General features: G+C 35.2%; 1 protein-coding gene across 1 annotated transcript; it reads right to left on the reverse strand.

Moving 5' to 3' along the window:
- Nucleotides 1-7,835: 7,835 nt before the first annotated feature.
- On the reverse strand, nt 7,836-11,332 carry LOC135847771 (uncharacterized). Its single transcript, XM_065367474.1, has 6 exons — nt 10,841-11,332; nt 10,575-10,763; nt 10,354-10,497; nt 9,960-10,273; nt 9,623-9,880; nt 7,836-9,536 (listed from the first exon to the last, which is right to left on the reverse strand). Exons 1-6 carry the CDS (start codon nt 11,148-11,150, stop codon nt 8,322-8,324), a joined length of 2,430 nt encoding a protein of 809 aa, XP_065223546.1. The 5' UTR covers nt 11,151-11,332; the 3' UTR covers nt 7,836-8,321.
- Nucleotides 11,333-25,353: the final 14,021 nt, after the last annotated feature.

Below are 25,353 nucleotides of genomic sequence, written 5' to 3' on the forward strand. Positions count from 1 at the left end.
GAAGCTCCTTTGGAATAAGAAAGGAAATTACATAGATTATACTTTCAATATTTTGTCTGTTGGTCAAATATTTTGCAACATCTACTCTGGGTATCAAAAATTATATTTCAGTAATGAAACCAAATTTTGACGTCGACAGGGGTATTTTGAGACACTGAATTCATTTTTGACGTTATTTTGGTTCGAACCCGAAATGAGGCCCCAGGAGGGGGGAGGTTCAAAGAGGTAAATTTTTGAAAAAGTCGACTGGGGTATCGATTTGTATGTTTTTTGGGTTCCAGAGTTCATTTTTGACGTAATTTTGGTTCGAAAACCGAGTGGGGTCTCAAGAGGGGGTGCAAAGGGGCAAATTTTTGAAAAAGTCGAGTAACGGGTATCGATATGTGCGTTTTTTGGGCTTCAGAATTCATTTCTGATTTTCATTTAATACATGACGACTTCATTTTTTCGATTTTTGATAGGTACCCTAAAAAATGAATCTGCCCACTGTGTGGTCGAAAATGTATGTTGAATACCTACTGCCAAATAACAAGTAAGTGCTCTGACACTTTGACATTCCATCTCAACATGTAGATGTAAATTTTGATGCTCAAAATTTACATCTACAACTATGTCGACCAATTTTTCAGAATTAAAATTTCTGTTTTAGTGTTCAAAAGTTCAGTATACATTTAAAAATATGATCTTATTTAAAGAGAGAAACAAATTTTTAATAACATTGATAAAATTATTCACGTTTCCATAATTTGGAGTAGTTGATGTTATGTCGATGTGAAAGTCGATCATCCACAAATACATCAACACCAACATCGACCAAATTTTCAAAGATTTCTCAAATTTGAAAAATTACGTTGATATTGTGGATGTACTTATTTGTTGATGTCGAATTTCACATCAACATTAACATTGACATGTAGTACTCTTAGATAAGATATTGCACCTTTCAATATAAATGGTTTAATGTTCAACTGCTGAATTGTATGGACTTTCTGTCTGTACTTCTCGGAGATGGCCTCCGCATCAATGCTGCTTTATCCAGCACAAGCAATGGCCACTTAAGAGTGTAAGAGAAAGAAAAAATCATTTTAGGGAAAAAAATTTCAATTTTGAAACTAAAATTTTTCATGTTGGGTAGCTGGAGGTTGATTGATGTACATTTTGACCCTGTGTCAAGCCAATATTGTATACATAAATGCCGATCAACATTGGTCGACAATTACATCAACAATTGGCTCGACACAGAGTCGAAATTCACATCGACATGTGGCATTCAAAAGTGACGGTTGTGGATGGGAAGACATTCACATCAAAATTAGCGTGGTCATTGTTGTACTGGTAGTTTTTAGTAGGTTGGATTTCTTTCATTTTTCATGAAAAAATAGGAAATTCTCCATTATGATGTATTATTCAAGTTTTATGTATATTTCAAAAATTCATCCTTGATTCAGAAATCAAATTTAGAGCTTGAAATTTTTATTAAGTAGGTACCTATCTATACTTTAAGGTTTTTGTGTAATGCTCTTTTGATGTAGCAAATGCCTGGTACCTTTAGTAGCTCCCTTGCGGAAGAAAGGAAATTACATACTTGGATTATTTTCAATATCTTTTCTGTTGGTCAAAAATTTTGCGACATCTGCTCTGATTTCTGTGTGCGAGGGAACAACAATTGTATCTTGTAAAGTGAATGTAATTGGTTTCTGCATTCAAGAAAGTGAGCTGGCTACTCTCCGTATACTGTAATTGTCTTCGAGAAAAAAATCCATAAAAAAAATCAGAGTAGTCCAAAAACATTTGCCACTTTTTGAAGTGTTTAAATCGTATTTTTTATGGCCCAGAGTGGGACAGATTCATTTCTTAGGGTACCTATCAAAAATTATATTTCCAGTGATGAAAGCAAATTTTGACGTCAACTTTTGGCCACAGAAATATTTTGAAGCACTGAATTCATTCTTGACGTTATTTTGGTTCGAACCTCAAATGGGGCCCCAGGAGGGAGTGCAAAGGGGCAAATTTTTGAAAAAGTCGTGTAGGGTATCGATATGTGCGTTTTTTGGGCTCCATGAATTCATTTCTGATTTTCATTTAATTTTGACGACTTCATTTTTTCGATTTTTTGATACCCTAATAAAAAATTAATCTGCCCACTGCATGGTCGAAAATTGTATGATGAATAAGGTACACTGCTAAATAACACGTAAGTGCTCTAGTTTCACCTAAGCTTATCAGTTTCTCGAAATATTTTGCTGTTTTTCAGTAATGAAATTTTTTTCCAAAAAAAATGTGTTTTGGAATCAAACCTCGAATTCAAATTCGATCAACAGATCGTGAAAAACACAGCGAAGCTGTTGTTAAAGAAGCAATTCATCGAGTTCTCAAAGTTGAAACAGGCAGTCTCAATCTTCGGTCAAGTAAATTTCGTTCCACTTTTGGCCCTACTAAAAAAATTATGGAAATTGAGTTTTTGGACCAAATTTGAAAAATGAGGAGGCATTTTGTAGACAAAAGATAGAGCTATACAACAAATGTAGGTATTTTGATCGTGATGATTAGAAATTTAATTTTTGTATCAGAAATGAACTAAATAAAAGTAGGCATTTACAGACTTCGAGGATAAATCTCTTGGATAAATGCACGTTCGTCACAATGGTGTTCCTGATGTAGACAAGATCTGCCTAAAAAGCCATCGCAATTTACTCGTACATACTCGTATATCCGAAGTTTACAAAGTGCTGTCTAAATATTTGAGAATAGGATGAAATTTTTCTGTTTGAAGTTGGAATTAAAAAGATGATATAGGTACATACTCATATTATATACAGATTATAAGCGAGAGATTCTGCAGGTATCAACTATTGCAGGAAAATTTTCTTCCATTGGGATCATAAAATTAAGGAAGCCACCACGTTCATTTATAAATTTGAAGAAAAAAAACAAAGTGAGTTTTTTTTAGAGAAACTTGAAAACACTGCTGGTGCATTAATTTTTGATTTGCCTTCTTATAGGGGGTTGAAAAATCTACCTACCTACGTGAAAGGTCGTGTTAAATTTTTTCTGAAGTGGAAAATTAAAGAAGCTATGTTGGTCTTGGAATTTGAGAATAAATGGCCAAAATCTCTTACATACCTTATGAGAGAAAATTTTAAATTCTGTAGGTACCTTGACTCCTTCAATTTCCAATTGAGGGGTGATATTTATCTGAGAACCTTTCTTGTTGTAGGTAAATAAGAAATCTACTCGAAAGGTTATTACACATGTTTAGTTATGAGGAAAGTGATAATGATTAAAACTAGAGAACTACCCAATTTGTAACTTACTCGGAATTTTTCGTCTCTGCAAGTATTTAAATTGCTCTTTTATCACGTTATAAAACAGGACTGTTGAATTAGGTACCGTACTTTATTCGCTGGTTAAATACACTAAAATACCTACTTTTTTACCGTATTTTTTCAATTTTGATTTGAAGAATTATTTACAGTTTAACTTCGAAGTTCTTAACTTCTGACATGCCTCTGAAATAAAATTTTATCTGTTAGCTGTAATTAGAGATGAAGGGGAATTTTCCCTGGAAAGTGTCTGGATAGGTACCTAAGTACCTACCTACATCAATTTCTATGAAAATTTATGAAAGAAAGTTGTTGTAAATGGCGAGAAAATTATAAAGAAAAAAGCGTTCAATTTTTGCAAAATATTAATAAAATTGTTTGAAATGAAGGAAATTTTCAAAAGTTTGCAAATAATTAGAAATGTATTACATAGTTGTACCGAAAATTATGCGATATGAATTACCTAGCTTCACAGCCCTGCTGGGGACTCGACACTCTCAAGTGATCCTGTGTCGAAAATTTGAGCTTACATTTTCAGAAATAAAACAAGTTCAATATATTCTAGGATATCATGAGAACTGTATTTTCATATTACCTACTGATGACAAAACGTCACAAACCAAATCTAAAACCCCCATACTGTACGCATGTAATAATCTTGTGTAATAATAAACAACATCAGAAAAAAAAAGATTACCTTACCGAAGCAGTTTCAGCTTTAATGATTTGTTACAGGATACCTGTCTTTATTTAATTGCGGTTGCTGAGCAAATCTATTTTTACATCTTTTTAACGAAGATCGTGCATCAAAACTTCAAATTTTCCATAAAAATCGCTGCACAAGTTTGATTTTCTCCATCGCGATTATCTTCTTTTACAATTTCCTCGAATTTTGTACAAAGTTTCAGAGTTTTCGTTACAATTTCAATAGAATTTAATTGGAACTAAGCGGAGAGATTAAATTGTTGGTTAAAGAAGCATATTTGTTGTCATACGAAAAATGGAAAAGATGAGTTCAAAATTTTTTACCGAATATTCCAGTAACTTCTTATACCTTTGGTATACCTACCTGCTCAACAGTAAATCATTGGAAACATCCAACTACTTACACATGCAACGCTCGATTTAAAATTATAAATTTCAGAATTTCATACTAGTGAACAAAACATAGAAGAGAAAAAATAGCTGGCCAGAACCCCACAAAAAACATTTATTACAGGTTAAATAATACTAACTTACATTCAAAGTAAGTAGATGAAATTTTCTTCGGAGTCTGATCTTCATCTAGTTTTAGATTCTCATACTTGTTGGTACTTAATGTTTTAAAATTGAAGTTAATAGACCAGAATATTGTGAATTCCACTGAATGATTTCTCGTGAAATATACCTACTTATAACTCTTTGGAGGTTCTTTAAGTTCCCATGTTGAGGAATAAAATTACTTTGAAAATTGACCGATCACAAAAAAGTTGAACTTTTGAAGAAAAACCAATGTAACCATAATAATATGGCGAGAGCGAATGCAAAAACTATCTTGCAATCAGCGAATTGCTGATGGCTTGTTGATGGCCTAACTACTGGTTATCATTCGTCTACTTTATTAAACTAATTCTTAATTTATAGATTTTCACAGGAATTTCATTTGTATGTACCTATGTACTTATCTGTGAAGGATTCTTTGTTCACTTTTGTTTTTCTTGACGACAATTGGTCTTCACCAGACTGGTGCCTACATTCAGGATGTAAATGGAAAAGTAGAGTAGGTATTAATTTTATACCCTATCCTGAAAAAAGACTAGGTACTTACTTATTTATAGGTAATTCTAAACATAGACAAAATGAATTATTTGGTTTTGATTTACCCATTGTTCATTTCTTTGCTATCTGTAAGAAATACTTGAGAAGAAAAAATGTTCAATTGCTCAGTAAAACCCTAAAAGGGATCTTGTCCTGGGTTGTCTTAGAATTTCAAATACCATCTCTCGATACTGAAGCATTTTTCCAAAACAGATTAAAAAGACGCTGGAGTGAAAAAAACACAGCCTGGATCCAAAATTTTGCAGAATGTTATCCAATTTGCCGAATGAAAATTTGGCTTGGGAAGTTTTTTATACCGCTCCTGCCCTCTCCCCTAATCATGTCCCTGGGTACGACAGTGCTTGGGTCATCCTGTATCAATTCAGTTTTGCCCAAAATCGACTCACACATGTTTCGATAGAATCATTCACTTGCCTTAACTTCGTCTTTGGTTCCGAAGCTTGTTCGGGCTTCTGTTTCTCACTTTGGATTTCGTGTCTGGAGTTAGGTCACTGATATAAATCAGAGTGCGTAACAATCGACAACATAATTGGGCAAATTGGCGAGAATTTTCGCTTATTTCCAATTTTGTAAGTATTAAAGTGATTGAATGCCTCGGACTGCGCTACAGTGGTTGAAAGTTCGCAAATCCTTCATTTGTGGATAAATTCGTGTTTTGAAAATATTTTCTTCGCATATATTTCAAAACATCGAGAAAAACATAATTTTCGAAACTCTAGAAATATTTTGAAATACACATTGTTTCCAATTTTTTAATCATGTTTGCCAATATTAAGAAATCGAGAAAAAAGTCAACATGAACATCAATTTTTTGAAATTACTTACGTCAGAAAAATTGGAAACACTGTATTCCAAAATATTACCCTATTTTTCAGAAATGATCAGCTGCTTTCGATAATTTTAGACATGATGAATGCGAATTACGAAATCCCTATTAATCATGTACCACCACCAAACCTAATATAGGTAGGTGAGATTCTGCAAAAATTATAAGCACATATTTCCTTCCCGAAGCCATAAAATTAAAATGGCCACGTTGATTCATAATTTTGAACTAAAAGATGCATTTTTTTTCAGTGGAATTTGAAAACACCATACTTAATATTACTTTAGTTTTAAATTCAGAGAAATTATGTAGGTACCGAACCTTTATTGTAAGGGTTTATAAAGACTTACTTGAAAAGTGGTGTCCAATTTTCGCCTGAACCATAAATTGAATGAAACTATGTCGATTGTTGATCTGAAAATTTGAAGAAATAATAATTAATTACTTACTATCCTAAATACTTACTTCAGTTTTGGTAAACAAATGCTATAATCGAGAATACGCCATTTTTCCACATGTTTTTGCAGGTTGTATATCTGAATAAGCAAACCACTAATCTGAAATACATAACAGTGGCTATTTTCGGGTAGATTTGTTGGGATTCGATGAGCACCTTTGAGTGACAAACTGTCTGTTTCACTTCACGAATTCTTGTCGCCGGGAATCAAGTCTTTTTGCCATAGTCTTATCAGTGGCAATTAAATGAGGATTTTTCGTGTTCCTATGAAAATGACTCCATCTCAGTGTCTATGATTCCGATTCCAAAAGGAACAAATCTCTGTTGACGTTGACCAATTATTCTTAAAGGAGGTTTGTAAATTCTTCAATAAATTCGTGAATACGACTAGATAAAGGTAGGAAGGGAAAAAATTATATGTTGAAATAAGTACATCGAAGACAAGTGAAAATCGTCAGAATTTCACAAAAACTGTTCACATTCATAATGAACGTCATAAAATTAAATAATAAATTGAAAAGTAAATAGGATAAGTTATATGGTAACTTTTTACACCAGATTCAAAAATTCTTACCTTTGTAATCCATTTTTGAATCGTAAAACATACTTAATTTACAAATAAGAACAATAAAATATTCGCAAGAATAAAAATTGCTTACTTGACGTATTTATACCTCTGGATCCGAAAAATTACTAACCAAAACTGTCGTGAATTTTGTCTAATTCTCATCAAATTCACGCGAAAAATGGAAATTTACTATGTTCGGTTGAAAACGCCACAACTGCTTCAGTTTTCAATTCAGAGAAATTATTTTGTTATATCCTCATATGCCTAACCTGCCTGTGTGTACTATTATGTATTACTCCCTATGGTAACACTGCATTGTCCTACTCGGAGCTGCACCCTAGACGCAGCTACGAGCGTGTGGAACAGCGTAGTTCTGTTTCTTTCGGCCGGAGAGATGGACTTCCGTGTTAAAGAAGTGCTCGGATGCACTGATATATTAATTCTCAGACCAACATGTGTTGTAATCTGTGAATCTTGGTTAATTTCGGATAATCTTGGTTAATTTGGTGTTAATTTCGGTTTAATCGTCCATCGGGACACACTTCGTGATAAAATATACCATTTGTGTAACATGTGTGTGTATTTTATCCACATTCTGTGGTTTATTCTTATAACGCCATCCTGCTGAGCTAGCCAGGTAAGTTATTCTCCTCGGAGTATTTCTTAGTTCTCCCCTTTGAAGTAGTGATTCATTATATTACGGTAACAGGCATAAAGTAAGAATATTCTCACATTGGCGCCCAATAATCTTCGAAAAAGACAGATTGGTGACTTACACTCGTCATCTGCCTTTAAATTTCCATTCCCAGTTGAAATTTCACACCATTGTGTGTGAAATTGCACTGGCGTATGTGTGCAGTCTAATTTTTTGACTCCCGGGTCCCATTGACGCGCATGCGTGAGAACTTGTGTTTTTTCACCTGTGAGTGTTCCATGTGTGTCTGCCACTCGTTCAACACTTGTTATTTCCGGTTTCCTCAAAAATTGAAAAATATAAATAAATTTTCGAATTGATGTATTTTCATTTATTTTGTTTTAAACAAAGGAGTCCAAACAAAGTAAAAAATGACTAAATTAATTAAACATCACAAATCAGCAAGTTTTTCTACATAGATTCTCAAAAAAAAAAAACACATACTTATATTAATACTACGTAAACGAGTCGAAACAAAGTAAAAAATGACTAAATGAGTTGAACATCACAAATCAGCACGTTAGTGTAGTTACACAGATTTTCAAAAAAAAACATTCTTATACTAGCAAACAAATGAATAAATGTATATTAGTACTACGTAGGTATAAAAATAAACAATAAGTAACAAGAGTAGATCAAGTAGAAGGAATGTAAGTATGATCGCTAGAATTAAAATTTATGAGGTCACACTTCGATTCCAGCACTAACTTTTTCAATTCAGCTTTCTCCGTAGTGCTTGGTTTACTGGGATGGTGCCCGGATGCACGTTTTTTTTTTGTGGAGTAAAACCGCTTTTGATGATCAATTTTTTTGTTCATAGGGGATTTGGTCATTTTCTTTTTCTGTAGACCTTTCACTTTCAACTGAAGCATTTTGTTGATCTGCTTTAAAGACGAAATTGCTTTGTTATCATCTTCATCAAAAGGAATCTCACTGCAACGCTGCACATTTTGAATTATTTCTCTCGCAAGATCTTGGATGGTATCCCTTTTCTTGAGAGAATCATTCTTGATTTCAGTTGGAGATTGTGACTGGAGAATTTCGAGAATATTGTGCACTTCTGCAGCTTCATAAACTGGTGCTAACGGACCACATTCATCTAAAAATTGAACCTTAAGAGCATATGCATGCAGATGTTTACAAATATTGTACCCGAACACATAATCATCACATGTACATTCGAATAAATGGACACAAATATTATTACAATCCTCGCAGCGCAGTCTGCAGCTGCATTCGTCGGAAATTTTTGTAATTTCATAAATCGATGACTGGTTACTCTTACTCTGCGACTTAACTTGTCCTACACCACTTACACCAAAGCTGATAATTGAAACATCTTCAGCAGGGATTGTCTTGCCAGTTACATGCCGATCGCGCACTTTTTTGTGGGTATGCGAGTCAGTCTCCATAACTAAGTGACTCAATCGTTCAAAAGCTTTGTTACGGTTCATTTTTAGGAGCGTGTTGATAAGTTTATCGACCCTTTTGTTTTTCAAACCATTGAGATACACATTCTTCAGCAAATTGTGCATGGCTTCGATCTTCATATTCGTATTCATGCCAATGTATTTGCGGAATGCAAACGCCCATGTTTCATATCGTTCGCTGTACTCACGCTCAAAATATTTTCCAAACGCCGCAGTATTCGGATCATTTTTCAACTTCTCTACTGCGGATATAACAATATTTGGAAAAGATGCTGCGTCTTTTTCATCCATCAACGTCCGAACTACTTTATAAATCTCGTCTTTGAGTTCTTTTGATCCGTTCACAAGCTTCAAATTTTTACGCCAGTTCTTATCTACGTGCCAATGGCATAATAGAGTATGTGTCGGTTTTCCCATCACCTGTTGATAATAAACATACGTGTATGTTGAATAAAGCCATATAATTATGAAAAAAAATGCTAGAAGTGTGCCATTATTGCCGTTACCTGTGTCCATGCATTTATGTAAGCTGGGAAGTCGTCTGACATGAACGTATTTGTTTGAATTACACCACATTCTTCCTTGATTACTTCGAAAAATTTTTTTATAAATACTGTATTTTCTTTATTTGAGATCGCGTGTGCCACTGGTACACCCATATCGACATCGTTGACTACCAGAACTGTATTCAAATAATATTCGTAGTTGTTTGTAGCATGAGTACTGTCTACGCATATCTTATTACAGCCGAATTGCTTCATAAGCTAAAACAAATATAATATAATTTAATTTCTGTAATTAGCGTTGTTTTACAAAAATTACTCATACCATCCATGTACTCACAGCAATTTGCATTTTATCCATCATTACTAAAAGCACGTCATCTTTCTCAAAGGGCTCTTGCTGCACACCTTGTTCTTTATAAAACTTGAAAGGAGTATCTTTTCCTAAATTCGTACGGTACTCTTCAATTATCAACTCAACGCTCACCGGATCATAGTATGATTTCCGTTCTTGGTAAGAAATTTTTTTTTCCTGCATAATATTGTGCAGTTCATGCTTTGTTATTAGCTGGGTCCTTGTAACCTGATTATCTTCTAATGTGTCACGAATATCATCCAACACACGATCCAACGGTACGCCAACTTTGAGTTTTTCTGAATTGAATAACAGAAAAATGAATTACGTAGTACTTAAGATTACGTACTATTTGGCGATTTTTAATGCAAATACATACCAGCAATATTCTCTTTATCTGTAGAAGATAGAGGGAGATGCTTCATTTCCACAGAGTGGTTACAGTGAATTGGGTTGTACTGTACAGTAATTTTCCCATCATCCAGGTTTTCTTCGTACAATATATGTGCTGAGCAATAGTTATCTGGTAATAATAACAATACAATGAGAATGTTGATTGTTGTGCTGTAATACAAACATGAAAAAAAAATTCAAACTCACTTATTTTACAGGATCCTTTCCGTTTCACATGTCTTTTCCGCAAGGACTCATCTTTGAGTCGTATGTATCCGCCTCTGTGGCATCTGTATCGGATTTTTTTACTGCGTTGTTTAGTTGTCCAAGCACTCGTATCTTGTGAATATTTTGACAACGTTCTTTGTTCTTCGTCGTCCTTCCATAAAAAAAATTCTGCACATAAGTAAAAGATTTAAAAATACGTATGGAAAAGCAATACCTTGACAGATGAGAAATACTGAATTACTCACCGGCAATATTTTCGAATCTCAGGATTCTATAATTATTAGAATTGCTATTCTTCTTGGGGTTAGGCTTATTCTTTGAAATTTTTTTTTTGCTCTTTGAAACAGAGCATACCCCATTGGCAACATGCCGAGCTACATGTTTTTTAGTGGTAAAGTTAACACCACATTTATCACATATAAATTCACCTTCGATTTTATTTTTTTTAATTGGTGATGATATAAAAACACAACTACTGTTACGTTTAATATGCCGCACAAGGTTATTTTTTCTTGTAAAACTTGTTTTGCACTTGGAACAAATAAAGCCACCCATAATGGCATAAATTAAACATATTTCACTTTCCTAAATTGAAATAAATGAAACTCATACAGATTTCAAATATTATTAATTATGAAAAAGGCGCACTGATAATACTGATAATATAATACGCTCGAAAAAAAAACACAAGTTCTCACGCATGCGCGTCAATGGGACCCGGGAGTCAAAAAATTAGACTGCACACATACGCCAGTGAAATTGCAACAAAGAGCGGAAATTTCCCACTGAAAAAACCATTTGTGTTTGTCCCCTCGTAAGGACAATAAAATTAGGTATAATTTATTTTTAATCAGTGTGAGAGTTGATATTATTATATATTAACCTTACTCAGATATTCACATCATCATATGTAATATCATAATAGATATTTTATACCATCGTGTGTAAATATTTCAAACTCAAATAAAGTTGATTCTAACTGAAAAATGAGTATCTTTTTCTTTTCATCTTCGATCTATTTTAGGTAGGTTTGCATAGTCAAAACCTACTTAAAAACGTGAAAACGTGGTCCCTCTATACCTCTGCTACCCCTGCCACCACCCAACGCAGGATAGCGCCAATTTTGGTTGCAAAAACAGCGTGAAGGTCATAGAGAATGTGAAAACGTGCTCGTCAGTTTAAGTAGGTTTGCATAGTCAAAACCTACTTAAAGCCGCAAAAACGTGGTGCAATCTATACCTCCGCTACCCCTGCCACCTCCCAGCATAGGATCGCGCCAATTTTGGTACCAAAAACAGCGTGAAGGTTATAGAAAGAGCGCGAAGTCGCGAGCCAATCACGTTGCAGTAGCTACTTTACACCATATTGTGCTGTTGTATCTGCCGCACCCCACCCTAACAACAACGGACGTTTCGTAGCTAGCTAACCACGTTGCAAGCCGCTGTATCACACCACAACGGCCTGTTAGAGCTACCTCACCCTCCCTACACCAACGGACGCGACCGCATCAAGCCAGTTGTGCTGTTGATGCAGCCGCGCCCTTTTTATTTCATCACTTTGCGCCTTAACTCAGTAGTTGTTTTTTGCCGTGTATCTCGTGTGCCCCGTGTGCTGAATTTATTCCAGGTAATCACTACGTGTGTTTTCGCTATTAGTGCTTTTCAATTTATTTCAAATTGTGCATATTTATTTTTTGCTTAGCTCATTTTTGCTTTTAAATACTGTGCATATTTCCGCATTTTATTTTTTGTGTCTTTTTGTGAATTTTGCCTCGTGTCAATTTTTCCCAAAATGCCTATTCAGACCCAAAGTAGTACTGGTTCAAAAACCAGATTCTACCACTGTCTCTGTGTATTAGGTAGACACAAAAAGTCTTGCCCAAACTATGTAAATAATTCGCAGGATCGTGATTCTAATTCCATTTGTGAACAGAATACTAGTGATCCTGTCACCCAACAGGCTGAGATTGCTAATAATTTAAGCCCATTTTCTTACATCTCATTTTTCAAAAGTAGGGATAATTCTCCAGTTACTCCACTCGATTCTGAGGTGGATGGAGAGGATTCAGAGGAGGTCGATTCTGACGACTCTGAATCCACTAATTTAGCTAAAACCACCCTCCCTCCCCCTATTAAGCCCATTAAAGACCCAACTTCCGAATCAAATGCACAACCAGACCAACAACTGCAACAGAAGAATTCTGTCATCGTCGGTACTGACGATTCAGAATTCCCAGAATTGCCAGAAGACGTTGATACTAACGATCCACTTCTGGGATTATTCAAGGACACGTGGTCATCGCAGGTGCAGATGATTAAGAAAGTTAGGGCAGGCCAGGCTGTACATGATAAGTACATTCACGAATTAGAGAAGGATAAGGAGGTGGTTGCTAAGGTATTGACTGCTAATACCAAAGCAATTAAAAAAACCCACGACCAGTTCAAGAAATTTGAACAAAAATGCAGTTCCTGGGCTGACAATCTTGTCAAAACAGCCGAGGAACATGCCACCCTAGCCACTAATACAGCCTCAAAAGCCCGCGAACTTGCTGCGAATACTGCACGCAAATTTCGCAAAGATAGGGAAGATAGGGATACCAGAATGGATCAACAAGTGGCAGACTGCCAGGTGATGGCTTCGGAGCTTGCAAAAGTGAAAAAAGCCCAATTTGGTGGCTCTCACAATTGCAGCAACGCTATTAATGCGCCGAAGTCCAAAACCATGCCATTTGATTCAGCCTCCCTGAAAAGTGCAGGTATTTTTTATGATGAGTCTAGGAAATTTTTCCCCCACGAATTCGTTTCGCAATTTGAAAAATACTTCGAGAACTTGAATGTTGTGGAAGCTCACAAAATATTCTTGTTCATCGGGGCAGTGAAAGCGAAAAATGCCGACACCTGGAGAAGCAAAGTAGAGAATGTGATTTCTTACAATATGCTTATCCAGAAATTTTTTGATTTTTATTGGGACAAAGCCCATCAGAATGCTGCACTTAGGGAATGCGAATTAAGATTCCGATCCCCCTCAGGTCCTAAAGAAATGGCTGACCAAATGATTCGTTGGGCTAAAACCCTCATGAAACAAAAATATGCCATTGAAGAATGCATAGTCGATCTTCTGGTGAGCAAAGCCCCTTTAGAGTATAGAATTTACCTTAAGGAAGATGGCCAATCTGTGGAAAAACTCATCAGTAAATTGGAATTTTTTTCCAACGATGATGTTGACCCAGAAAACGAGGTACCTATTGTGTTCTCAGGTCCAGCTTACTCCAAGACTAGCTACCAACAATTTGGAACCCCAGTTTATAATAACAATGGTTCCAAGGAAGTTGAACTCCCTGATATGGCTGCCCTTCAACGTCAGTTTAGGAAAATGTTAGGTGGAAACATCAACGAACATGATGTTTTAATCACCCTTACCCCTAAAAAGAAGTTTGGTCAGTCAGAAACCAAGAATTCTAACTCTGATGCTCAGGAATCTGTGAATACTGCAAAACCTGAGCAATCCAGAGAAAAATTCCATGTGAAAATCCCATCTCACCCCCCTCCTACCTCGAATCCCATTGCTCTAATTTTTAATAAACATGGGCTGGAGCCAATTCATGCTTCCGATAGTGAAAGCAGTTCATCAGAGGAATCCGAGGATGAAGAAACCCCTCCAAAATAAACCCTGTCCTACATCCTAAAGTGATGACGATCCTGTCACACCCCCAGCTGAAAATCAACTTGAAATTCAGGTTGAAATTCACCCAGAGCCAGTTTGGGACCAAGAACCAAGTACCTCAACAGGGGTGAGTGTTGTTACTAACACCCCCACTGTACAATCTCCCACAACTTCCGTTGCTCAAACTCACGATACTGTGAATAACAGCATCCCCACTCCATCGATGTCAGCTGGGGCAAATGTCAATTTTGACACCCCTACAGACTCCATAGAACAACAAATGGAAACCACAGTCACCACTGCCTTGTAAATAGTTGAGAATGCACTGTCATTTTTAGCTATAATAAGCTTCCCCATGTTGTTCAATAAATACCTATTTTATAATAAATGGTCATTTTCAACAGATGAGTAATCTATTGACTTATAATAATCAATAGATTCCATTTTTAGCAATTTCCCATCCTTCAAACGAATGATTTGGTCTCGAATATGATTTTGACTCCAAAATTGTTCAAAAATTCACAATTTTGAGAAAATTTGAGCCAAAATTGCATTGTCATTTTTCAGATATCTCAAAAGTGTGAATTTTTACCTCGAAAATATTATTTCAATTTTGAACAATATTTTTCCCCCCAAATTTGAACAATTCAATGTGAAATGTAATTTTGCATTCGAAACCGCCCAAAAACTTTGCAATTTTGGGAAAATTTGAGCCAAGAATGCATGGTCATTTTTCAAATACCCTAAAAACGCAAATTTCGAGTCCAAAAAATACTAATTCAATGTTGAATGGTAGTTTTTCCCATGAAAACGAGTAATTTGGTCTCAAATATGATTTTGAGTCCAAAATTGTTCAGAAATTTGCAATTTTTGGGAAATTTGAATCAAAAATGCATGGTCATTTTTCAAATAACCTGAAAATGCAAGTTTCCAAATCAAAAATACTTATTCAATGTTGAAAAGTATTTTTTCCCATGATTAGTAATTTTTGGGAAATCTGAGCCAAAAATGCATTGTCATTTTTCAGATCTCTCGAAAAGGCCAATTTCAACTCTAAAAATATTTATTCAATCTTGAATAATGTTTTCCCCCATCAACGAATAATGCGGCACCAAATATGATTTTGTGTCCAAAATTGTTCAAAAATTCACGATTTTCAGAAAATTTGAGTCAAAAATGCATTTGTCATTTTTCAAAAATTCTGAAAATTCCAAATTCTACCCCAAAAACAAGTTATTTAATGTTAAATAATTGTTTCCCTCGTCAAAATGAAGAATTTTTTTGCGTCAAAAGCACATCTTAATAAAACCCCAAGTTGAGAAACCCTGGCACTACACAGTTGTAATTTTACAACTACGTAGTTCTTTGTGTTCCAGCAATCGGCTCATCAGCACAGGCCGCATTATGCATTTTGCCGCCATCCTGGCACCGAGACATCTGTCTCGACAGTTTGTTAGAAGGTGCGGGGTAGGGTGAATGTGATAAGCACACGAGCCAACAAGCGATTCTGCTATGAGCTCTCCGATCATTTCTTTTGTGTTCCTGCTTGTATCAAATCCAATATTGGAGAAATTTATTCCTTTTTATTTGAAATTGATTTACCCACACTGTTATTATACATGTGTTTCTTCTTACTTTTGATGCTATTTGTAAGAAGGCATAATCATTTTTTTCCATTTGTGAAAAATGTTGATTATGATGATTTCTTTTGAAGTTTTCCAGTTTTTGGAAATTTTAAGCTCTTTTTTCAAGTGACATGATTTTTTTTTTTTTTTTAAACAATAAAATGTGTCGTACGCGTATGTATAATCGTTTTCGTTTTTCAATTTCTAATGTAAGCTGACAGTTCCTGATACTTGGAGTTCCTGATACTTGGTGAGTACAATCGTTATTTTATGCTTTTAAAATTTAAAATCAAAGTGTTAACGTAAACGTGTCAACGAGGCTCCCAACGCCAACTTGACAGACATATTATTTATCCCTGGTATTGCTTTTTTCACGCATTTCCGGTAATATTTTATTATTTTCGCAAGAATTCTGTCCAACTGACCCCCCCCCCATCACCTTTTCTGTTAGATTTTAGAAACAACTGAAATCCTCGATCATCTCTGTGAGGGGTGCAAGCTCTCTGTCACACACCTCAGCCCTACCAAGGTATCTGAAGCCAAGAGTGCGGAAGATCTTTCATCCAATTCTATCTCACACCCCAGTTCAATCACTGAGCAGTAATGATCCTATTATTTGCAACACAGTGGTTGAAATTTACGAGTACCCAAATTGAGAATAGAAATTCCACCAGAAAGTGCTCAATCTTGAGCAATTTTTGAACCAAAGGTTTTTCTAAATACTCAAATAACTAGGATTTAAAATTTACTTGGAAAATTTTCAAAAAGCTAAGTCTTAGAAAATTACTTCAGGTAAATTTTTCCCAAATCAGTGAAAATTTTGAAACGAAAATTTTCCACATTGAAATTCTAAACCAGGTGACAATGTTGTCAAATGGAGTAGAAGTAGTTTTCACGATCTCAAACTATTAATTTTAATAGGTTGGGAGAAATCATTTCAAAATTTTGCATTTTGAAAAAATGAATTCGATACTGAATGATTTTTTCTTCCTTTTTTCCTTTTTTTTTTTTTTTTGGTTTTTTTGGAAAATTTACCCAAGTAACCAGTATAGCAGGTGTCCTAAACCATGAACAGCAGAGTGCTCAAAATTGATAACTGAAATGTTTCAGTGTCATTTAATCCGACACAAAGTAGGGTGGAGTTTCCTAGGAGAGTTTACACTCAAAAAGGCTCATTAACTTGCGATTATGCAATTTTTGACAAATTTTTGACTTATAATCTTTGCTCAAAAATTCCACTTAGCTAAGAAACACCCTCAGCAGGGGCAAGGACTTCCCCCTCCCCCCTGCCATTGATTCCAATAGAACTGAAATAGTCCATCTTGAAAAATAATTCCATTGTGAAATTTTTCGAGAAATTTTTTCAAGGAAGTTTGTGTCCACTCCAAGCAGGTAAGAATAGAATTTCAATACTGATTTTCAAAATTCAAACCAAGATAGGCCAAAATTCCTACCATCCTGAATTTTCACTATATGACATTTTCCCAAAACTTTCAAAAATAGATTCGATACTGAATTTATTGATTTTTTTTTTTTGGAGAGACTACCTTACGAAAACAAACAGTATAACATATGCCCCGATATGTGGTACTCAAAGGGGACTAAAATGGCACATAGTTGCATTTTGGTTCCAAGTGAGGTAATTTCTCTGAAGAAAATAACCCTGTCCCAAACCATTCCCAAAAGAATTGATTCCATAGTGAATTTAATTCAACTCCCTACGTCATATCCAAAAATTGAAATTCGAAATTTTTCAAATTCAATGTCCCCATTGTTTTCACAGAGACAGGGTAAAACACGCATCAGTCAGTTGTTGAGTGGGAAAATTGAAATTTTTCAATACCCAATCCAACAAGACAAATCAACAGACTGGTTGAATTTTGAAAAGATATGTATTTATTGTATCTCGAAAAATTCACCAAACTGCTGATTCTCATTTCAACAAGATGGAAAATGTACACACGATGAATAATATCACGTAGACATTTTTATCCAAATTGAAACGTGTTGAAATCTGAAAATAAACAATAACACTCCTGAGAAGTGAAAGCAGTGGCACTAAAACCACCAACACCACATTGCTCTCTCGTTTTGAAATTTACGAGTTATTATACTCAAATAATTTCCAAAACAAGCAACTTTTCACCTTACAGAAATCCCCCACAAAATTCTTTTCTCAAAAAATTGATTCGATAATGAATTCTATTAATTTTTGAGAGAGAATTTAGCCTACCAAAGGTGGATGTAACGTATGCTCCAAAATACCTTACTTTCAGCCAAAATAGGTACAACACAATACCTATTCCCAAATTTCAAAACCAAGATAGGGTAGATTTTCTCAGCTGAAAAAATCAGACAGTAGTTTTCCAAAATTCCAAACAATTTCATTTGAAAATAAATTCCATGGTGAATTTTTTCTTTCGAATTGATTGGAGAGAATATAACCATCAACAGGGGCAAAAACATCCACCCCCTCTCCCCCTCAAGCTATTGATCCTAATAACTTGGAGAAAAATGTTAGTAAAATTCCCAAAAAATGAATTCAAAACTGAATTTTTTTTTTTTTTGAAGAATCACTCTACAAATACACCTGATACAACGTATGCCCCACATATGTGGTATCCAGGTGTCAAACTTGCACAATTAGTTGCTTTTTGGCCCAGAGTAGAGTGAATTTCCAATACTTCAACCATGTGAAGAGATCAAATTCTCAAAACATGACGAGTTGGAAATTAAAAATACCCTTCCCTAAAACATCTTCAAAAATCCATTCTATGATGAATGCATTTTTCCCATTTTTTTTTTTTTTTATTTTTACCATAAATTTACCCAACCAACTATAGATGTGACGTATGTCCCAACACACATTCAATTCAGAGAATTGAAGATTGAAATTTTTCAACTTCAGTTTAATTACCTTCCTATGAAAGGGTAAATTTTCATCAAATTGCTGATTCGTGATTCAACAAGATGAGAAAATCTACATGATGTCTACTATCACGTAGATATGTATCTTCCACCATACCTCTTTCATCGAATATTTACGAGTTATGATACTCAAGAATATCCTAAGAACACAACGTCACAACCTACAGTTGTCCAAATTTGAAATTTTGATGCTAAAATTCAAATTATAAGTCAATTGTTGAGAAGTATTTTCGATTCTGAAAATCAATTTCTACAAGTACCAAACGCTATAAATGAGAATGCTTTATAATAAGCTCTCTTTCTCACACAACTTTTCAATATTAAAAGTCAAAAAAACCCAATGATTTGTTTCCCACATAATTATGCTATTTTTCTTTGTAAATTTTTCAACATTTTCTTTGTATTTTATTAATTTTTTTATTTTTATTTTTTTTGAGATTGATGCCAAATGTATTTATTATTTATTGATGTAACTTTCCACTGTTATTTATTTCTGTGCATTGTATAACATAGATCTCTAGCTGTAAATTTTGTCTTTTTTTTTTTTTTGAATTTTTTCTTGTGTTATTGTACGATACCTGCATAGTCAGGATGTTCTCTTTGTTATCTAGTTGATTATCACATTTAACCTTTAAATTGTCAATACAATGGAATATCAAATCAACTGCTGGGTTTTAACAATCTAAAAGCTACACAAACGAACGAATCAATGAAAATTGGAATTGAGTACTTGTTAGATTTAAGTTGCGTTATCTTTTTAAGTTGTACCTTGTCTGTTCAAAATATCCATTGTGATAATTCTGAACCCAAATGACCATTTGTGTTATTTCTATTCCCTACTTATGATAGCAGTTGCCATTTGTGCAAGCTTTTCCCCAACAATTAGCACTTTTAGCCTAGGCTCTCCAAAACTTTCCCTTTTTAACATTGTTTGTTTGTTCATATCATTGTATATGAACAAACAGCTTATACCCTTCCGCGAACCATTGTGTTCAACGAAGGAAGGAACTCACCTTCCACACCCCTCCCTTGTTTTCGATCCATTTGTGATCAAAACGTGGTGTTACCTGCCGGAGTTTCTTCAACTCTCTTTTGATCCTGTCTTCGTGTCGTTTAGTATGCGTTCATGTCGATGTATTGTTATTGGTTGGTGCGTTGGTGATTTGGTGCCTTAGGGTGCCAGTTACCGGTGGCCAATTGTGGCAATACGGCATCATGGATAGCGCTTAACCTCACACTTCTAAATTTAACACACTTTTGTCTCTCTCGTAATTTTCTCATCGTAGAAAATACGGGGGGCAGAAGTATATACCCATGATATTACTCATAGTCAGGTTCTAGCTCATATGTGGTATATAATGTATCCGTAATTGTCTCCGATGAAGAAGCTCATCATCAAAGCTAATCTCGGAGGGGCATATGTTATATCCTCATATGCCTAACCTGCCTGTGTGTACTATTATGTATTACTCCCTATGGTAACACTGCATTGTCCTACTCGGAGCTGCACCCTAGACGCAGCTACGAGCGTGTGGAACAGCGTAGTTCTGTTTCTTTCGGCCGGAGAGATGGACTTCCGTGTTAAAGAAGTGCTCGGATGCACTGATATATTAATTCTCAGACCAACATGTGTTGTAATCTGTGAATCTTGGTTAATTTCGGATAATCTTGGTTAATTTGGTGTTAATTTCGGTTTAATCGTCCATCGGGACACACTTCGTGATAAAATATACCATTTGTGTAACATGTGTGTGTATTTTATCCACATTCTGTGGTTTATTCTTATAACGCCATCCTGCTGAGCTAGCCAGGTAAGTTATTCTCCTCGGAGTATTTCTTAGTTCTCCCCTTTGAAGTAGTGATTCATTATATTACGGTAACAGGCATAAAGTAAGAATATTCTCACAATTTACCGAACCTTTATTGTGTAAGGGTTTAAAAAGGTCTAGATGAAAAGTGGTGTTCAATTTTCGCCTGAACCAAAAATTGAATGAAACTGTGTGGTCTTCTAGTAGCAAGTTAAGTATGGATTGTGGGTTTTTGAATGTTGTTATTTATTGCAATATTCACCAATTGATATTAAATTCCAACTTTTTTTTTGAATTATAGGTAGGTACCTATTCTAATATCCTAAATACCTCAGTTTACATAAAACATTTAAAAACTGCAAAAACGCTATTTTTCCATATGTTTTTGCAGGTTGTTTCTGAATGAGTAAACCCCTAATCTGAAATAACCGTGGCTATTTTGGGGTAGATTTGTTAGGTCACCTGATGGGATTGAATGAGAACTCTTGAGTGACTGACTGCCTGTTTCTCGAGTCAATCTGAAAATTCGAAGAAATTCCTAACCAATTGCTAAATTAGTAACTTGCCTTAGTATAACAAATTGGAATCATAAGAATTTTACAAAAAGATTTAGAATTAAGTGATGCATCGTCGAATTGCTGAATTCAAATTTGTTCATTATCGACTTGAATGATCAAAAATTCATCAACATGCCGATTTAAATTCGATTCATTAATATCAACAGGAAGTATTGATTTCTGAGATTGAGCGCAGCTGCGATTTTTCTTGATCCACTAGTAATATATTCAGCTTTCAAAGAATCAACGATGTTGGTTGAACGCTTATCTTTACTCCAGTTCTAATTCAGCTTTGAGCTTTCAATGAATCAATAACGATGTTGTTTGAACTCTGATCTTTCTTCCAGTTCTAAATCTATTGAAGAAGGAGTAGGTAGTTCAAAACGACGTTTTTTAAACGGAACAGTAGGTCATTGATTTCCTCATTTATTTATGCGATTTTCGAGTGATTTAAAAAACTCAGAACCCTACGAGTGTCATTAGTTTTCAGATCGAGATGCTGCAGTTCGTTGTGACGAGCTATTTTGTTTGGTTTTTGGTTGAAAAAAATCAATGAAAGAGGCATAGTAGAAGAGTTGGAAAAAAATTTAATTACCTACTACCTTTCGAATATGAGCCAATATTCATTAACTAATGCATTCACCATCACTTTATCACTTGTCACTTCATTTGGGTATTTTACACATTATATACTTACATGTTGTGAAGTACTAATTATTCCGTATTAGATGGATCGCGAAAAAAAAAGTCGGAGGATTTTGATCAAATTTAGTGAGTAAAAAAAAATTATAGTTTAGAGGTATCCCAGAGAGGAGAGAAATGAATTTTTAAAGAATATGCACGATAATATAAACGGAAAAGTATTAGTAATTTTATGCCCTCTCTCAAAAGCACATTTATTTCCTTCCCGGAGCCATAAAATTGAAGTGGCCACGTTGATTCATGAATTTGATTTGAAAAATGCCTTTATTTTCAGTGAAATTTGAAGACAACTGCTTCTGTTTTCAATTCAGAGGCATTATGTATCAAACCTTTATTATGTGAGGGTTTAAACAGACCTACTTACATGAAAAGTGGTGTTCAATTTTCGCCTGACACAAAAATTAAATGAAACTGTGTCGATTGTCGATCTGAAAATTTGAAGAAATAACAATTACTTACTGTATCTTCTATGTATCTGTCTGAATTTATTTGATTTCGATGTGGGGCTTTGGGATGTTGAAGTAGACATGTCAAGCTATCGTTTAAGCCATCGCCGACATTTTGGCTCCGAGAAATTCAAAAAATAAACTAGGGGGTCGATAATTGGTACCTTCACCCTTAGTGAGTAGTAAAATGGCGAACGTGTTGTTCTATTGAATAAGTTTTCTATATTATGTATTAATAATTCTTTCAAAGTTGAACAGAATCTTTCAATAATATTATTCGCTCGAAATTTGCATTAAAATAGAGTGTAATTAAAACCTATTTAAACTTCCAAGTCATTCACAAATATTCCCAACTGATTTTAACATCGTACTGTATCAAGAATGTCGAGTAGAATTGAACTGATTTTACCCTTTATTTTTTTTTGAACATGGAGGAAAATGGACCAAAAAAATGTCAAGTTGTGCTATTTCAACATTTTGAAGACAGAAAATTGTATTTTTGTGATATACTTTATGGCCAAGCATGTTTATGCGGTACTTTACGGTTACGTATGAGTGGTAACACTGCGTCTAGCTCCCACTAGCAACGCCGATGGGCGTGGCTACGTGGCAGTAGCCAAGCCGAAGCGCGAGGTTACGAGAGAATAGAACATCAGTAGTTGAACTGTCTCGTTCCTACTAGGTTGCCTTCCTCAGTAGCCTAGTGGAACTTGGTTGTTGTGCTATTCCATGTGTGTTGGGCTGTCTCGCCTTTACATGGTCGCCATCTGAGGTGACTTTGTATGTGGTGTGGTTCGCAGTTATGTTCGTTGCCTGTCTCGGCAGTGTAACTAGCATAGGGCAATGTGCTTTCGTGGTCTTTGTCTGATGGTTTTCCATCACCGTGGCCTGTCTCGGCACACTCGTGTACCCTTCAGGGTGCAATGTTAGGGAAATAGTCTTATAGGGAGTGCCGCGTTCATGCTCTGCGTGATCGCCGCCGCGTGAATCGTCTATAGACCCAGGTCTTTAGGGAGTGCCGCATACGTGAAGCGAAAGGTGAATGTTCGTTGTTGGCCGATTCGGGTGTTCATCCACTGGCTGTTTTGCGTATCGTCGCCGGGTTAAAGATACTACATCGTTCGAGAGCTGTGTGTTCTATTGGGGAGTGCCGTGAATTTAGTGAAATACCTTGTTCGCCTCACAAGAGAAGTCTGTTAGGGAGATGCGATAGATTACTGCATCAAGTCTGATTAGTTAGGGAAAGCTGTATTCAGCACTAGGGCACATCTTCGGATGTGTAAACGACTCATGTGGGAGTGGTCCTGCGTAGGCTAGCCCCGTGACGACTTTGTGAGGTGGTTTCGTACCCTCCAGGTAATGGATAGGGCTATTATGACTTAAGTGGCATAATAGTACGCCTATCACCCCAGCGGTGAAGCTCTAGTTTCCGCGAGCCTGATGACGTAAGTAGTAGGAGACACACCCAGTAGTAGGAATGCGGGGGAGGTGAGCATCTGAAGCATCGGTGTGGTAGTTAGCAGTTGATTCCTCAACCGCAGGCATCGATTGGTAGCTATTATGTAATAGTATATTAGAGGATAATATCCCACAACCCTGGCTCGGGCAATTACCTATCACCTATAGTGATATTTCCTAGATCTATTCCTATAAGTGATACATCCAATCATGTTACCCATAACAGTAATATGACAATTATATCTATTACATTTTGTGGCGAACTCCAGAATTTTTCAATTGAGAATGCGAAAAAAACCACCTCAATTTTTTGATTTGTTGATCTGCGTAAAAAGTTATATTTGGGGTAATTTTTTCAGAATTTTTAAGCTTGGATGTCTCTGAGAAATATCGTTTTTCAACTTTTTAAATAATTTTTGTGTGGCTGAAAAAGATGACAACACTGATTTCTCCAAAAGTCTTTTCTATAATTCTGTGTTAGGAAACTAAATAAAATTAAGCATTTACAGACTTTTGAAAAGTGTGCCGAGTTTTATGTTTAGGTAATAAGTACAAAAATATTGAATAACAGCCTTCCCATTTTCAAAAATAGTGGGGAAAGATGATCAAAAATTGTTCAAATAAAATTCTAATGTTTTTTTCCTATTTCATATAGGTGCATCAGAAATAATGCTTGTTTTGGAAAAGAATAATTTGTTAAGGATTTTTTTCAATTTAAAGAAATTTTTTGGACCATTTTTAGTGTCTTTTTCACTGTTTGGAAGAGTTTATTTTTGTTACTTTTTGAAAAATTCATTGTTCTTGTGCATTAAGTAATCGATCGGGTTGTTTTTTTTAAATTTTATTTTAATATGCTCTCCGATAGGCAATTTTTCTAAGGTATTGGAACTCGTCCTATTCCTCAAGAGCCAAAATTTTTTCTGAGTGACTTCCAATTCAAAATGAGAATCTCTCCACAATTTGGTGAAATCCTTCGACATTATGGTTCTCCCGATTCACCCTAAGCTGTGCAAAGGGATGGTATTTTTTGTGTTTTTGTTTTGAAATTCTGAGTGATGAGTGCTTAAATTTTCGCCATTGTCTTGAGAGACCGTGGCTTCTTTCATGGCTTGACAATGAGCTTATTAATAGGTATAGGTATACTCGATGACAATATTTGGTTCGTATACTTCAATTTTTTCATATCGAGACTCGTGTTACCTCCTAACCTCCTTTATACATATTGACAGTTGGATTAGGTATGCTTCATCCTATGGGAAAACGTAATCAGACTAGGAATGTTTAAATATTGAAAATTCCTTTAAAATTTCAGTTCGATGAAATTGAGCGCGTAATATTCTGAGTTACCTACTCAATTTTGAAACGAAAATTTATTAAATTTATGCTCTCACTTTGATGGGGTGTTCTTTCTATGGAGATTAATAAATTGAATAATCAACTCGTGGAGAAAAGTCTCATAAATGGGACGATTTTAAATCAAATCCTTTTGGAAAAAATTACTTACTTGCCTTAGGTAGTAGTCCATCTGTCTGAGACGGTGTCCCACTTCAGCCAGGTACAGCACTGCTGTT

Source organism: Planococcus citri, chromosome 1 (assembly GCF_950023065.1).
Source record: "Planococcus citri chromosome 1, ihPlaCitr1.1, whole genome shotgun sequence".
Classification (NCBI taxonomy): Eukaryota; Metazoa; Arthropoda; class Insecta; order Hemiptera; family Pseudococcidae; genus Planococcus; species Planococcus citri.